The sequence below is a fragment of the Pinus tabuliformis genome, chromosome 3_1, assembly GCF_031772625.1.
Source record: "Pinus tabuliformis cultivar Carrire ecotype Pingquan chromosome 3_1, CPIR1, whole genome shotgun sequence".
In the NCBI taxonomy this organism is placed as follows: domain Eukaryota; kingdom Viridiplantae; phylum Streptophyta; class Pinopsida; order Pinales; family Pinaceae; genus Pinus; species Pinus tabuliformis.
In genome coordinates, this window is record NC_142301.1 from 141,090,437 (window position 1) to 141,108,408 (window position 17,972).

At 36.8% G+C, this 17,972-nt stretch overlaps 1 protein-coding gene across 1 annotated transcript; it reads right to left on the minus strand.

Moving 5' to 3' along the window:
• Positions 1-8,292: 8,292 nt before the first annotated feature.
• Positions 8,293-11,090, minus strand: LOC149186187 (heat shock cognate 70 kDa protein 2-like). The gene is made up of 2 exons (XM_089409243.1): positions 10,886-11,090; positions 8,293-10,040 (listed from the first exon to the last, which is right to left on the minus strand). The coding sequence occupies exons 1-2, from the start codon at positions 11,088-11,090 to the stop codon at positions 8,293-8,295; spliced, it is 1,953 nt and encodes a 650-aa protein (XP_089265369.1).
• Between the last annotated feature and the right edge of the window lie 6,882 nt (positions 11,091-17,972).

The following is a 17,972-nucleotide window of genomic DNA, read 5'->3' on the forward strand; positions in this document are numbered from 1 at the left end:
GAAATAAACTCTCTTTTGTGCCACCGTGTACTAGTTTGGACTGTTGATTTAATATGTTAGACGATTAAAAAGATTTCTGCCCTTCGATCATCGTAAACGGTTATAATAAACGTTGTGCTAGAAGTTACGGTAGTTCGTTATCGTAACGACCCACACCGCGTTCATATCTGTTCATGATCCTTCCTTTCCTCGGGCAAACATTATTGATCAGTGCTCTGGTCATGAGGCGAACGATAGCGGTCATTTCTTCTGGCGGTAATGTCTAACCCTCCTTCGTACCCTCCTCTGCAACATCAACTGAGGCATACAGTTGTGCTTAGTACACTTTCCTTGAAGCAATTGGAAGATGGAAATGTCATCCGCTCAGTGGTGGCCGAAACTGGTATAAGCTTTTCTCTGTTTGATGGATTCATATTATTACAAGAATATTCATAGTTGCCAAGATTTTTGTTTCAATTCATACAAATAGTTCTCCTCCTTATAATTCCCCATTTTCCATTCTTGTTATGATTCGTTCCGCTTTCTTTAATTCGTTGTTCTATGGTCTTTTGATTTGTTCCACTCATTTGTTATGATTTGTTCCCCTTGCTTTAATTCGATGTTCTATGGTCTTTTGATTTGTTCCACTCATTTCGATTGTTAGAAAGTGTATATTCATTAGTTTGTTTGGTTCTGATTGCGAGACACATGATGTTGTTTTCGTCACCTGGCAAGCCAATAGAGTTGTTTTTATAAAAGATATGACACATTGTCTGGCATATATTTATAACCTTGATGAAAAAACCACCTTTTGCCAACAAATGCTTTCCAATGAAGACACAACCAGCAAGAAAGTAGACGTCGGGCCCAAAGAACGTTATACACTTAAGCGGCGCACGGGGGGTGCATTTTCGACCTGGCACAAGGAGGTTCGGATCTCGGCCTCAGATCAGAGAGACGTATGCAACTCTCAAAATTTTGGAGTAGATGTTGCACCAATATCACTTGGGTTCTCGACTTCATAGACTGAATTACAGAACACCTTCCGCTACATAGGGATGATGGCTTTGAATGTCGACAGAATAATCAAGCCCAACAACCCCAATTACTGACTTGAGTACTCCAAAAAATTGAGTTCAGCGCTTTCAGCAAATCTCTGCCACCTACGCTGACCAACAAGAGAGATAATGATCTCACTCTGAATGGATTTTCATAACTCAGCCCTCAATGGCTGCACCGAGATCAACGTTTTCTCTGCGCCGGCCTGGTTTGTCAGCCCCCTCTGTTCGACGGATCCAACGTGCTGTGCCAAATTCTTGAGAAGAAGAGAATGAACTGTGTACTTTCTTGTCGTTCATCTGATCCCATATCAAAAATTTGATTAATCTCCGCGGCATAAGTAAGCGTAGGAGGTCAAGTGATTCTTCTAATCGCTTTCTAGTGATTGAACTAGTTACTTTTCAATAAATGTACACGAATATGGAAACATGAGTAGATTGTTGTTTGTTGTTTGGTTCGGCAAATGCCCTTGATTAATTCCATTCCCCATCCACTCGGATTTGGTTTCTGTTTTATGTGATCTCCTCTGTGGAAGCATACATTGCTGCATCTTCTAAGAAATAAATACAATTTTGAATTGTTCTTCCATTTCATCTTGGGTATTGGTCTCAATTTAAGTAATTCTGAATTGTTCTTCTATTTCATCTTGAGCATTGGTCTCAATTTAAGTACTCAAGATTTAAGGCGTTATTTCCATTTAAATATAAAATCCAATTTTCAATAACAATAAATCTTAATTTTATTCAAAATTATATAACCAAACAAAATGAAATTAAAATGACCCTTCAAATAGTTTTTAAATATAATCACCTTCTATATACATATATATATGTAAATATAATCGCCTTTTATATATAATCACAATATAACCTATTATATTAATCATTGTAATATATATAAACACACTCACTCTAAAAATTATATTGGAATTAAAATATGTTTTGAATTTGAAATATGTTTATTTTCCCTATGGATCAATTGTATTTCAAATGATAAAAAAAAGTAATCTTATCATAATTAATTACATAGACAAAATGAAAGAGGAAACTCTAGATTTAAAAGGAAAAAATTAAAATTCCCACTTAAAAACCACGAAGCTCACACACAATGGGGACGTTTCTGAGATGTTAACCTCATAAATCGGAAAACTTAAAACGCGTGAACCCCATCTCAAACCTAATAATTAGGGACTCTATATATGCATGGTGATCATTCCACTCCAAATATATTGGAGAAATTATATCACTTGTGAGATGTATCAAAGCTTTATTATATGTAAACATAATTGAATCAGACCTATATGGGCTTCTGTCTATAGCTAAAGTAAGTAATCCAAAAATAAATAAAAAGAAGTTGTCTTACACGTCTTCAAACACCACATCTTCGATCATTGTAACTTTAGTAATTACTTCTCTCTTCTATTTAAACTTAAAGACTAATAGGTAAAGTGTCTAACGAAAAGACAAGAAATATTTCAGAGTCATCCAGCATTATGAATTATTGTGAAAATCTATCTATTTATTTATTATTATTATTTCTTTTAAATCAAAAAAATATATATTTATTGTTAAAAAAACTAAAAGACTCACCTTATTCATATCAGATAATATTTCCATGTGTACCAAATGGATATGTGTACCAAATTGAGTAACACGTTCATCTTATTCATATTAGATAATATTTCCATGTGTACCAAATAGATATGTGTATCAAATTGAGTAACACGTTCACCTTATTCATATGAGAAAATATTTCCATGTGTACCAAATGGATATGTGTACCAAATGGAGTAACACGTCATGTCAAAATGATGTTGTAAGTTATATGGTATAATTATAAGATAATGAATTTAGAATTAAAAAATTTAATTTGTGCCTTTGAAATAGTTTTTTTTAGCAATTTAATAAATGCGCATATCGAGCGTTACACAAAGAAGTTTAATAACAAAGAAGTTTAATAATGTGACTCGAAGAAGTTTAACAATGACAACATTCCCTCTCTCCATGTGAAAATATAGTTATTCACACCGATAATCAAACCTTTACCGTTTCTGCAATGAAAGAAAGATGTGACTTAATTGCTCTAATAGCTTTATGACATAAGCAAGGAAGAGACCTTTAACGTTTCTGCAATGAAAGAAAGATGTGACTTAATTGCTCTAATATCTTTATGACATAAGCAAGGAAGAGCTGATAGTGGTCCCATAGACTGTTGGAATATTTTCTGACATCATAACAAATATTTTCTGACATCAGAACAAATATCTTTATGACATAAAGGGCTGATAGTGGTCCCATAGAGCTAATAGTGGTCCCATAGACTATTGGAATATAGGCTGATAGTGCTGATAGTGGTCTCATAGTCTGTTGGAATATTTTCTAATATTTTCTGACATCATAACAAATATCTTTATGACATAAAGGGCTGATAGTGGTCCCATAGAGTTGATAGTGGTCCCACAGACTGTTGGAATATTTTCCCATAGACTGTTGGAATATTTTCTGACATCATAACAAATATCTTTATGACATAAAGTGCTGATAGTGGTCCCATAGGGCTGATAGTGGTCCCATGGACTGTTGGAATATTTTCTGACATTCCATACACTGTTGGAATATTTTTCCATAGACTGTTGGAATATTTTCTAACATCATAACAAATATTTTCTGACATCATAATAAATATCTCCATAGACTGTTGGAATATTTTCCCATAGACTGTTGGAATATTTTCCCATAGACTGTTGGAATATTTTCTAACATCATAACAAATATTTTCCGACATCATAACAAATATCTTTATGACATAAAGGGTTGATAGTGGTCCCATAGAGCTGATAGTGGTCCCATAGACTGTTGGAGTATTTTCTGACATCCTGATAGGCTGATAGTGCTGATAGTGGTCCCATAGACTGTTGGAATATTTTCTGACATCATAACAAATATCTTTATGACATAAAGGGTTGATAGTGGTCCCATAGTATGTTGGAATAGCGTTGATAGTGGTCCCATAGACCATTGGAATATTTTCTAACATCATTTTTCTGACATCATTATTTTCTTACATCATAACAAATGTTGGAATAGCGTTGATAGTGGTCCCATAGACCATTGGAATATTTTCTGACATCATTATCCCATAGACCATTGGAATATTTTCTAACATCATTATTTTCTTACATCATAACAAATTTTTTACATCACCATAGACTGTTGGAATCAATTTAGTATAAAAAAGCAATCATTTTTTACGGTGAAAAAAAGCAATCATTTTTTACGGTGAAAATTTTCACATTTTTTACCGACTCTTTTTATTACCCCTCTAGAATTTTCACATTTTTTACCAACTCTTTTTATTACCTCTCTAGAACTGTTGGAATCAATTTAGTATAAAAAAGCAATCATTTTTTACGGTGAAAATTTTCACATTTTTTACCGACTCTTTTTATTACCCCTCTAGAATTTTCACATTTTTTACCAACTCTTTTTATTACCTCTCTAGAACTCCCACCTCCCTGACACCATAACAAACAATGACACCATAAGAAACAATGACTGATAGTGATCCAATTTAGTATAAAAAAGCAATCTTTTTTTTATAGTGAAAATTTTCACATTTTTTACCAACTGTTTTTATTACCTCTCTAGAATTCCCGGCCTTGCTGCCTCCCTCCCTAATATTGCTGCCTCCCTGCTCTCTGTCCTAATATTGAAGGTATTGAAGGTACTCCCTGCTCTCTGTCCTAATATTGAAGGGAAGGTCCCTGCTCTCTGTCTTAATATTGAAGGTCAAATCCATTGTTAGACTATTAAACAATTATCTATTGAAGGTCAAATCCATTGTTAGACTATTAAACAACTATCTACTTGTCAGATTTAATAAAACATTAGTTAAAAAAACATAAAAAAAAATACCTTAGGTAGCCCTCCTTGTGTGAATATTAGCATTTGCTGCAGGAGGTGTCAAATCCATTGTTAGACTATTAAATAATTATCTTAATAAAACATTAGTTAAAAAAACATTAAAAAACCATAAACGACCATTACTTAATTAAAAATTAGTTAATTAAATTTTAGTTAACAAAACAAACCTACCTTAGGTAGCCCTCCTTGTGCCAAATCCATTGGTAGACTATTAAACAATTATCTACCTACTAGTCAGATTTAATAAAACATTAGTTAAAAAAACATTAAAAAACCATAAAAGACCATTACTTAATTAAAAATTAGTTAATAAAACAAACCTACCTTAGGCAACCCTCCTTGTGCGAATATCCGCCTTTGTTGCAGGAGGTGGGGTAGGCGTGCCTTGTTTGCTGCAGGAGGGTGAGGAGGATGTCTAATGAGTGTCAAATCCATTGTTAGACTATTAAACAATTATCTACTGGTCAAATTTAATAAAACATTAGTTAAAAAAACAACATTAAAAAACCATAAACAACCATTACTTAATTAAAAATTAGTTAATAAAACAAACCTACCTTAGGCAACCCTCCTTGTGTGAATATTCATGTTTTCTGCAAGAGGTGGGGTAGGCGCACAAATAGCCTTGTTTGTTGCAGGAGGGCAAGGAGGATGACTAATGAGTTGCCATCTTTTCCCTCCATCCGAACTTGGCGGTGGCGCACAAATAGCCTTGGGCGAGGAGGATGACTAATGAGTTGCCATCTTTTCCCTCCATCCAAACCTGGCGGTGGTGCACAAATAGCCTTGTTTGCTGCAGGAGGGCAAGGAGGAGGACTAATGAGTTTCCATCGTGGGATAGGCGTGCAAATAACCTTGTTTGCTGCAGGAGGGCTAGGAGGATGACTAGTGAGTTGCCATCTTTTCCCTCCATCCGAAACTAGAAGTGGCGTGCAAATAGCCTTGTTTGTTGTAGGAGGGTAAGGAGGAGGACTAATGAGTTGCCATCTTTTCCCTCCCTCCGAACCTGGCGGTCTCTGCATCAAAACCAGTTAAGAACCAGTTAACCAGTGTCTGAGATTGGCCTTCCGCAGCTAGTCTGGTAGTTTGATGTTGGTTTGCTTTGCTCATTTAGAAAATGTAACCAATGACAATAAACTCTTGTAATGAAAGTTCTAGTTTGCTCATTTAGAAAATGTAACCAATGACAATAAACTCTTGTAATGAAAGTTATGGTTTAATGAAAGTTCTAGTTTTGGTCTATATCTCTGTGACATATTCATGCTGCTATTCCTTTCTAGAAGAACTGTGTGACATGTGACATATTCATGCTGCTATTCCTTTCTACAAGAATTGCATGCTCATTACAAACAGTGATCCATGGACTGCACCATATTGGGAGTCTATGGACTGCACCATATTGGGAGTCTAGGGATGTAGTGCTAAAGGATGTGCATCACATATTGGGAGTCTAGGGATGTAGTGCTAAATGATGTGCATCATCAACATCGAAAATGTATTCTTTAGTCACTTGTATTTAGACTTCATCTTTGCACCTATTGTTATTTACAAATATCTATATTCGGAATACTCTTTCAACAATCCTCATTCACATGTCTATTCTTCCTTCAACAATATAGCTTTGCACCTATTGTTATTTACAAATATCTATATTCGGAATACTCCTTCAACAATCCTCATTCACATGTCTATTCTTCCTCACTTTATGCCTTACGGCGTTACATCATCTGGACATGTCTATTCTTCCTCACTTTATGCCTTATCATCTGGTGCAAATGTGCATATTTCATTCACTCCCAGTAATAAACAAATTTAAAAAAATATAACTCATACAACTTAAAATAAATAATGTATATTTCATTCACTCCCAATAATAAACAACTTAAAAAAAATATAACTCATACAACTTAAAATAAATACTTAAGAAAACAACTTAAAAAAAATATAACTCATACAACTTAAAATAAATACTTAAGAAAGCAAAATACTTTAGAAAACAAAATAAATACTTAAGAAAGCAACTTTAAAAAAATATAACTCATACAACTTAAAATAAATACTTAAGAAAACAACTTAAAAAAAATATAACTCATACAACTTAAAATAAATACTTAACAAAGCAACTTTAAAAAAATATAACTCATACAACTTAAAATAAATACTTAAGAAAACAACTTAAAAAAAATATAACTCATACAACTTAAAATAAATACTTAAGATACAACTTAAAATAAATACTTAAGAAAGCAAAATACTTTAGAAAACAACTTTAAAAAAATATAACTCATACAACTTAAAATAAATACTTAAGAAAGCAACATCATCATGCAAACTTTAAAAAAATATAACTCATATGTGTATGTTAATGCTCAAAAGGGAAAGTAATTGAAAGTAAAATAATTTAGTTAGTTCTTAGTAAGATGAAAAAGAAAATATGTAACTCATACAACTTTAAAAAAATATAACTCATACATCCTAAAAAAAAAACTTTAGAAAGCCTATTTATATATGTGTATGTTAATGCTGAAAAGGGAAAAGTAATTAAAAGTAAAATAATTTAAAAAGAAAATGAACTTTCAATATAAAATATTAATAATAATATATGATTCAAAATTACAATTTCAATAATAAGAAACTATACATGGTTTATATAGAGGCAAAAAACCACTATAGATTTATGTTGAATTAAATCTCTTAACTTGTAAACAACATTATATAATCAAATTGAATTTCTCTCTGCTCTTCATATATATAGTTTGATCAACTAAATAATAATGGACATTTGTCTATTGTACTATAATACCTAGCATCTAAACCTCAAAATTTAATGTGAAAAAAATCAAAATCAAACAAAATTCAATTGTTCGAATCTTTTCATTCTAAAACAACTATTAAATCTAAAGGTATATCAGAAAATCTACAATGAAGACGTTCGAAGAAACCAATGGTATGTAATATATAAAACTTATATAATTGCTAATGTAGAGATAATATACCTTAACTTCCACGGTATAATATCAATTACAAAACAATGTAACTTCCATTCTAAAACAAAATAGAATATCTAACAATAATCATCTTCTTTTCTTATAATCATCTTCTTTTCTTAAGGGTCAAAAGAGTAGTATTCCGTGCTTAAAATTCAGAGACCATCCACTTACTATATCCTCTTTATTCCACCACAGCAAAAATTACATTTCAATTATTTCAACGCAAATCCCTTTAACAGTAACATTCAATTGTTATGCCCAAAACTGAGAAACTATGCACCTTCTAAATTCTGATTTTTAAGGGTGCTCTGTCATTTTCTAAGTAATAAAGATAAAATTATTTAATCAACTTCCTCAATTTTAGGCCCTGCACCTGCACTAGCAGAATAACCCTGGTCAGGAGAGCCAGCAGCTCCATATGCACCACCAGGAATATCAGCACCAGCACCTTGGTATATCTTGGCAATGATAGGATTGCAAGTGTTCTCCAGCTCCTTCCTCTGGTCATCAAACTCATCAGCATCTGCAAGCTGGTTAGCATCCAGCCACTGTATAGTCTGTTCAATGGCATCCTCAATCTTCTTCTTATCAGATTGATCTAACTTTGCTGCAATCTTATCATCTCGAATGGTGTTCCTTATGTTGTAAGCATAGTTCTCCAAGGTGTTCTTGGCCTCTACCTTCTTCACGTGTTCTTCATCTTCAGCCTTATATGTCTCAGAATCACGAACCATCTTCTCAATTTCTTCCTTACTCAATCTTCCCTTGTCATTTGTAATGGTGATTTTGTTTTTGTGACCAGTGGTTTTGTCCTCAGCAGAGACATCTAGAATACCATTGGCATCAATATCAAAGCACACAGTGATCTGGGGAACTCCTCTGGGAGCAGGGGGTATACCAGAAAGCTCAAATTTACCCAACAAGTTATTGTCCCTGGTTCGAGTTCGCTCACCCTCATAAACTTGAATCAACACACCAGGCTGGTTGTCTGAGTAAGTTGAAAAGACTTGCTCCTTCTTGGTGGGGATGGTAGTGTTCCTCGAGATGAGAACTGTCATAATCCCACCTGCAGTTTCAAGCCCTAATGAAAGGGGAGTAACATCCAGAAGCAACAGGTCTTGCACTTTCTCATTGCCCTCGCCACTTAAAATAGCAGCTTGCACTGCAGCTCCATATGCAACAGCCTCATCAGGGTTAATGCTCTTGCAAAGCTCCTTGCCATTGAAGAAGTCCTGCAACAAGGACTGAACCTTGGGGATCCTAGTAGACCCACCAACAAGAACCACATCATCGATTGAGCGTTTGTCCATCTTCGCATCCCGCAGGCATTTCTCAACAGGCTCCACGCACTTCCTGAACAAATCCATGTTCAATTCTTCAAATCTAGCCCTAGTAATGGTGGTATAGAAGTCAATACCTTCATAAAGGGAATCAATCTCAATGGTCGTCTGGGCAGTTGATGAGAGAGTTCTCTTAGCTCTCTCACAGGAAGTTCTGAGTCTCCTGAGGGCTCTGGCATTACCACTAATGTCCTTCTTATGTTTTCTCTTAAACTCCTGCACAAAGTGGTTCACCAATCTATTATCAAAATCCTCACCACCCAAATGTGTATCACCAGCAGTGGCCTTCACCTCAAAAATACCCTCTTCAATTGTGAGCAGAGACACATCAAAAGTACCTCCACCCAAATCAAAGATAAGAACATTCTTCTCACCAGAACTGCTAGCCTTCTTGTCAAGCCCATAGGCAATAGCAGCAGCAGTGGGCTCATTGATGATTCTCATAACATTCAACCCGGAGATTGCCCCTGCGTCCTTGGTTGCCTGCCTTTGAGAATCATTGAAGTATGCAGGAACAGTGACCACAGCATTCTTAACTGTGGTTCCAAGATAAGCTTCGGCAATCTCCTTCATCTTTATTAAAACCATGGAAGAGATCTCTTCGGCTGCAAAATGCTTCTCCTCCCCTTTGTATGTGACAACGATGCTGGGCTTATCGTTAACCCCTGAAATGACCTTGAAAGGCCATAACTTCACATCGCTGACAACAGAGGGATCAGAGAACCTCCTACCAATCAACCGCTTTGCATCTGCAATAACACAAAAGAACTGATTTAGATGGAACACAAATGCAAATTATACACACAACCTAACAACAAACCTATCTTACAGATGCAAATTCTACGCAAGTGCCGTCATACAGCATGTCATCCATCCCATCCATCACCTCCAAAACCTGTAAGCTGAATTATGTCCATTCAGGGATGGAATTTGCCCATCAAATACAGCCAATTTTTTTCTATTATAGTTTATTATGTAATAAACTATCGAAAATGAAAATTTGAACACCACAAAACTGTCAAATTTGACAGGTGCTTCAAATTTAAATTCTTACCCTGTTTTTTACTTTTTATAATGTTTAATGTCTAATATATCACCTCAATCCGGGCAGGAAATTGAGTGGGTGATTTCACAGCAAGAAGTGTTTTATAAGAGCACCAGATAAAATTGGGAAATTAAACCAGTAACTTCACATCAAAAACTGTCTTAACTGAACAGCAAGAGTGTCTTATCAGAGCACAGATAAAATTGGGAAATTAAACCAGTAACTTCACATCAAAAACTGTCTTAACTCAACAACAAGGAGTGTCTTATCAGAGCACCAGATAAAATTGGGAAATTAAACCAGTAACTTCACATCAAAAACTGTCTTAACTAAACTCGTCTATCCAAAACCCATAAACATACAACTACTAAATTATATATAAAACAAAGCTGTTGAACTGGTCTATCCAAAACCCATAAACATACAACTACTAAATTATATATAAAACAAAGCTGTTGGAAAAAATTACCTCGAAGCGTAAGAAAGAGTAACAGAGAATAAATGGGCGTGAGAAATAGTAACAGAGAAAAGGTGGGAAGGATTACTAACCGAAAACAGTGTTGATAGGGTTCATGGCGACCTGGTTCTTGGCGGCATCTCCGATGAGACGCTCTGTATCAGTAAAAGCGACATAGGAAGGAGTGGTTCGATTCCCCTGATCATTGGCGATGATTTCCACCCTGTCGTGCTGCCACACTCCCACACACGAGTACGTCGTCCCCAGATCGATTCCGATCGCGGGTCCCTCGCCCATATTGACACTCTCGCACACAAAACGCAGAGAGGGAATTATTGGGACGAGAGCGAACGTAACTGTACACGGGTAACGAACACCAAGAAGCACTAGATGGGAATGTTCAAAATATTTGACACAGAGCGATGTTCCCCTTACGCGAGCTTTTATAGTAGTCGAAACATTTTCAACCTAACTTCCTACGACGTAGTTTTTCAACTAATTGGCAATTTATTTTTATTTTTATTTTTTTCCGGATTTATTTTTATTTTTCTTCTTCCAGACATTTCAATTATTTTTTATCATATAAATTTAATTTCTCCTTTCATAGAAACTTCATTTATTGGTTTCTGAAATTTTATTGTTATAATTTATAACCGTTTTTCAGTTTTTATCAGTTAGACAAATTTAATTTTCTAGCAACTTCATTTATCGGTTTTTAAAAACTTATTGTTATAATTCGTAAAGGTTTTCATTTTTTATGGCATAAATTTAGTGTTACAATTTTTTAAATTTAATTTGTAGTGAATAAATGGATATCTTTCTTACCAATAATATAGAAGAGGGGATTGTTTAAATAATGGTTATATAAATCTAAATTTTTAAGTAGAGATTTTATAATTTTAAAGTAATTTCAATTTAATTTTTCTCTTTGATTGATAAAAGAAGTAATTTTCAAATAATGGTCACACAATATAATTCATTTATACAATCTAATTCATTTTTACTTAAAAAAAAATCTAATTCATTTATACAATAAACTTTATCCAGGGGTTTATGGTTGGACAAACCTAGTTCTCCCTTTCGAGAAGCTTAGCTATTTGTTCTTGGGATTTTATTGTTATAGGTTATTATGGTTTTCATCTTCCACAACATAATTTTAGTCCTACAACTTTATATGTTGAATTACTAACAATGAAATCAGTATTTTTCTACTAATAACATAATTACTTTGATATGCTCTTATGAGATTTTTCTTTAAAACCCATATCCAAGTGTAATTGTCTATAAATATCTATTCTCCACTTTGATGAGCCATAAATAATTTCTCATAAACCCATTATCTCCATAATGTTCAATTAAAAATCAACCTTATATTGAAGAGTCACCTTACTTTTTGATGAAGACTAAAAGAGGGAACACATTGACTTGGTGTCCTTTATCTTTCCATGATTATATGAGAGGAAACTCTTCATGTGAGAAATATTATGATTCTCTTTTGTTGTATGAGTACTCTTTTACATTGTATGTTGTTGTTGTTGTTTTTTAAATAAGCCAAGAAAAAATACTTCTTTGATTTGATTAAAAACTAAAGTATTATTCATTCATTTTGCATGTGTGTCGATATGCAAATATTAAAAAATGAAGTGGGAAAGCACAAAGGATTTTCTTATTTTAAATTTTGTGTGGAATAATTGTTTTTGAAATGAAGACCATGGGGGGCAATTCAATTGTTGATTGCCTTGTTATGAAGTATTGCGTAAACCTTGAGATTAAAAGTTCAAATCCCCGTGGGCCAAGCCAACAAAAAAATGTCTTTCAAATGAACAACCATGTATCATGTGTTTCTCTATTGTGCGGATTGTTGGCATGGAGTACTATGATCTCCACTCTTTGTGTGCTCTATGTTTACTATCTATGCGTCCTTTATGTTTATTATGGGTGGGCTCCTCTGCAAGTGTTAGTGTGGACCTCTTCACTAAACTAGTGTGCATGAGCCCTTGTGATGGAGGGGCTTCACATTGCTTATGATGGGTAAGCTTCACGTTGTGATTTGTAAGTTGTTGTGGATATTCCACTGTACAATTTGTCACAACATATCTAATAAGAACAAACTGAAATCTATATTGTGAAGGTTAAATTCCTGTAGATTCGAAATTCATTAATTATTGATTTTCCATTTATGCATGGAATAGATAAAATGTGAAAAATAGAGAACAATAAAATACAATCACACACTAACCACAATGAACACCAAAATATGCTCTAGGAACTCCTTATGCGAGATAACTCATTTGGAAGGTGAGGTTGCTCTACTCTCTTTTGTCTGGAATGGAAATAATGCAAGTACAAAGAAGAATACACCCTCTATGGAGTCACTTGAGACCTATGCATGGAAAGTTGTGATAGAACAATAAATCCCTCTGTTATGCTCTCTCACTCCCACTCTCAGTTACTCTATTTTACTATGGAGTAAGCTACAATCAAATAGAATGGAACCCCTTTTCTTCCCAGTAGCCCCATTATAATATAGTCCAATAGCCAACTAGGGGTTAGGTTTAACTCCTTCAACTCCTAACTAAAGATACAACTTTGACCCTTTTAAAGTCTTCTTCATAGTCCTCACGTGGCTAGCCCCATATACATGAATAAAGAACGCTGATGTGGCATCCACCCATTGTGGTCAAACACAACAAGTCAAATTGCAGGAGGCATACCTTTTGCATATGAACTCTTATTGGTGCCATTGTTTCACTGTTGGAAAGGTATTTGAATGAAAAACAAAATTATAGGGTCCCACAATTAAGTGACAAAGTTTCACCCCAAAAAACATCATTAAGGCTTCAAAATGACACTGAAAGATTTCATACCCCAATTCTCTAAATTGGGTGCCGCCTGTTATCACCCGAAGAAACTCTCCTAGGTTGTATCTCGGAGATGCTCGGGAACATTACAAACTCAACAAAATGTTGGAAATGGATGAATGGAAGGAATGATGCATATTCAAGCTAGATAACCACTTCTACTATGTTTAACTCCAGACATGGGTGAACACCCCCAGACTACAAGGCTTTAGACCACCAATTACTCGCAGTTTGAGGATTAGGTGAACATGGAGAATACTGACCACACCAGCAGATGCACAAGACCATGTGATGGCCGACTACAACCAGTAAAGAGGTCTACAAATCTATTTCCTGATGCGCAGACAGGATGACAGCTCTCTGGCACTAAGTAAACAGAAACCTGCATAACACATTCAATGATACATGCTAGACTTCAACACAGAGGTGGGATGACAACCCCTCTAATGCTAAATATCAAGAGCACATGAATAAATGCATAACAGGCACAACCTAGAATAGAGTAGAAATGGAAAGCGAGCAATTAACAACAAAAGAAGCTTGTATTAGCTGAAAATGAAGACCAGACGCTGCAAGTATCAAAGTAGTTAAAGTCTCCAGAAGTTGAACCTTACATCAAAACTACAACCATCAACCCATCCTTGATTACATCTCTGTTCTGGGTATATATAGAGTTTGTTTACAAAAACATTATGATATTCTATGTGTGGAGGTGTCTTAATTGACCACCAACCACCTTAACTCTCTGATGGAGTCTCTGCTACAATTTGCGTGCTTTAATGAACAAAATTGATCTTTTCTGATACTCTGTTGTCCTTCTCGAATAGGTGGAGTGTATTATGGATCCAATTCCATCACTGATAAATGCGTTTAACTGCTCGAGGCATGTCCTTTTCTTCTCGGCCATACTTTCTGTTGAATGCAGTTGTTGAGGAGTAACTGCGCATGGTACTGAACATTGGCCACCTTCGTCCTTTCTGGAGTATGGAATGGTTATGGACGTGGATAGTCGGGACAGGTGGAGGAAGAAAATCGGTCGTTGGATTAAACGAATGAACGGCGGGGATCTCTCGGCGGGAGGCATTGGGAGGAAGCGGAGGCACAAATGATTGTGAGTCGTCGGATCTTGCAGATGGACGGTGGAGATCGGTTTACAGGAGATGCCGAGAGATACGGGAGCAGGACGATCACAGGCCGTTGGATCTCGGATGGAAAGATCCTATGGTGATTGGGCGGAGGACATGCACAAGGGTTAACGAGCGGGGATGACGGACGGGCAGTAAGCGGTATTGCTCGCACCGCTTTTCGGAGGTAGGTGGTAAACGTACGCAGGCTCGCGATACGAGTCATCGCGCGACGCGTGGCAGATGGGACCGACGGAAAACCGCTTTCCCCGCGGGTTAATGCGCGGACAGTTCACGAGATGGAGAGGAGAGAACGTCGTTGGATTGCGAGGTAGACGATCGGACGACGGGGGAAATAAACGTGGTTTAACGCGCGGGGGAAAAAGGCTGTGGTGGCGGGGACCGTTGGATCGGGACGATCAACGGCTGCAAACAAAGAACGATGATCAGATGCGGAAGTGCAAGGTCGGATGAACATTGTTCTTCAGGGGCTTAAGTTTTGCGCTCAGGGCTTGGAGAAGTAGAGGCGTATGCCGAGTTTGGAGGAAAAATAGAGGCAGCTGGGTGACAGGTAATAAGCGGGGTGAAGGAGAAGGCGACTGATGCAAGTTTTCTTTCAACACAAACGACACGACCGAGCTGTCTTTGACCTTCAAATGCTGGAGTATCTAGCAGAGCTAACACTGGCTCCTTCTGGGGATGAGATCCTCCCTGTGAGGTCTCAAGAACTGCATACCAATGCCTTTATACAAAACAAGATTAAAAATAATTGCCAGTATTCCATTGGGCATGGAGTCTAATTAAGTCTATGCTAAAACCTGTAAAAGAAAATGCCTGCAATCATTAAGGCCTGAGAACCTTAAACAACACAAATTTTCAAAAACTGGCCATCTTCAAGACCATCAAAATTGTTTCTCTACCTCTCGGCCCCTTCATCGTAGATCTGCAAAATTGGGTTTATTTGATCCTCTACCTCAAAGAGTTTAGGGCATTTGACCTTATCTGGTAGATATGGATAAAATTTCATCCCCTTTCTGTATACTCTCATCCTCGGATGTTCTTCATGGGAGCCTTTATACACCTGCTGGATAACAATGAATGCTGTGTACTTCTCTGTGTCATCTGTGGCCTGCACAATTAATATAAATGGTGTACCAATGTGTTCATGTGTGGAGGAAACAAAGACATCATCTGCTCCTGCATCTTTCTTAGAGCAGTCCACATCCAAGGAGGTGTCCCATCTCTATGCACCCTCTTCCTCTGCCATCTAACAATCTGCCCTTTCAAGCTGTGTGGAGGCCACCTGGGCAGGCATTAGAATATCAAGACTGAGATGATTAGTATCAGCCTTGGGCTTTGAATCATGGCCTGCCTCAGTGTTCAGGGGGCAACTTTGAGGGATTGTCTCTTGAACAAACAGAGAAGCATAAGATGATGGGGAGCTTCCTCCTCCCTTTTTGATCACTGGACTGGGGGTAACAACAAGCCGGTCAATTTGCAGATCTGCATAGTCATTAGGAGATGGGATGGCTTTAGGCTTGGATTCTTTGAGGATGGTAGGACCTACTGCTGATTGCTTCTACTGATGAGCTTGTTGTTCTGCAAGTACAACAAACTCATGAGCAGTGCCTTTGGATGAAACTTTCTCATAAGAAGCCCTAGTTAAGAAAGGAGCACAACCCTCATCTTCCAAACCATTGACCTCATCCTCTTCTTCGGAACGCTCTTCCTCCATGACTATTCTCTGAAAAGGGTCTTCACCCTTTGGTCTTCGTTAGAGTCTTTGCTTCTCTGCAAAATCTGCAACTGCTCCTTTGCTCCTCTATATGGATTTGGAGTTGGAAGAGAAAAGTCACAAGGAGCTCTTGCTTCCTCGGAATACTGCTCAGCCTCTAATCTGGAAACTTCAGAGGATAATAACTCTATCATCCTAGCTAATTTATCGATCTTAAGATCCGAGGATGATGAGAGCTCTCCTCTCTGTCTTCTCCTATCAGCATCACCTCCGAGCCTCTCTACAGCGATGATGTTTGATCCTACTTCAAACGCTGCATCTTACATATCAGCCAAAGAAGCACATCTTCTTTCTCTTAACAGCAGGCAGAACTGAGCATCGAAGGCATTAGCATAAGTGAGCATAGCAGAAGTAGGGGTAGGTTTTACTTCAGCTGCTATCTTACTATACATACGGTTGAATCTTTTATTAAAATTAGGCAATGATTCCCCATTCTCCCTCTTTAGGTTTCCAAATTCAGTATGGTAATATAGCAAGTCTTTTTTATCTCCCCAGTGCTTTAAAAACACATCATCTAAGGCCTCAATGTCTACTATAGACCTAGGGGGTAATTCTCTGAACCATTTTCTAGCCTCCCCATCTAGGCTTTGGACAAAAACCCTCATCCACACATCCTCTTCATTAATATCTAGATTATCAGCATAGCTATAAAAGGACTCTAGATGCTCTTCAGCTGTTACTCCCTCTGTACCAGTAAACTTGGGCATATATTTCTGATATTCTCCTGCAGGCATGGGATTCAAAGGAATAGGCAAGACCAAAGGTCCATATCTGGCAGCGACAATTCTTTCTATCTTCGTAGGTGCTTGCTTGCCTGCCATGACTGGGGTAGGCAGAATGATACTGGTAGATTGAGTGCTATGAAGAAATGTAATGGAAGACAGAGATGAAGGTATATTATGCAATGAATGGGAGACTTTCTTTGGATTGAAATCCGAAGGGGAACTAATTGAACAAGGAGCTGTATGGATCTCTGTAGGAAATTTCTCACTAGCAACACTAGGCTCTATATCTTCAAATGATACATTCTCAACTATAGCCTCCTCTTGCAAAGATACATAAGATTTCTTGGGCTTACCTGATCCTGATGCTCCTTTCTGTGATGTTTTCTTCAGTTTAACAATCTTCTCAGGGTCAGGCACTGGAACAGTTGGTGATTTCTGAGGATTTCTTCGAGTGTGTCTCACGAACTGAGCCAGGACTATGATGTGGAGTCGCTAGATAGATGATTACAACTAGAAATGTGCCTAGACTTTGTCTATCATCAAAATCTGGAGCTGTGTCGTCTCCCAGGGAAGCTGAGCTTCAATATCCTCTCCCCGGAAACGACGCCAATTAATGTTATCACCCCAAGAAACTCTCCTAGGTTGTATCTCGGAGATGCTCGAGAACATTACAA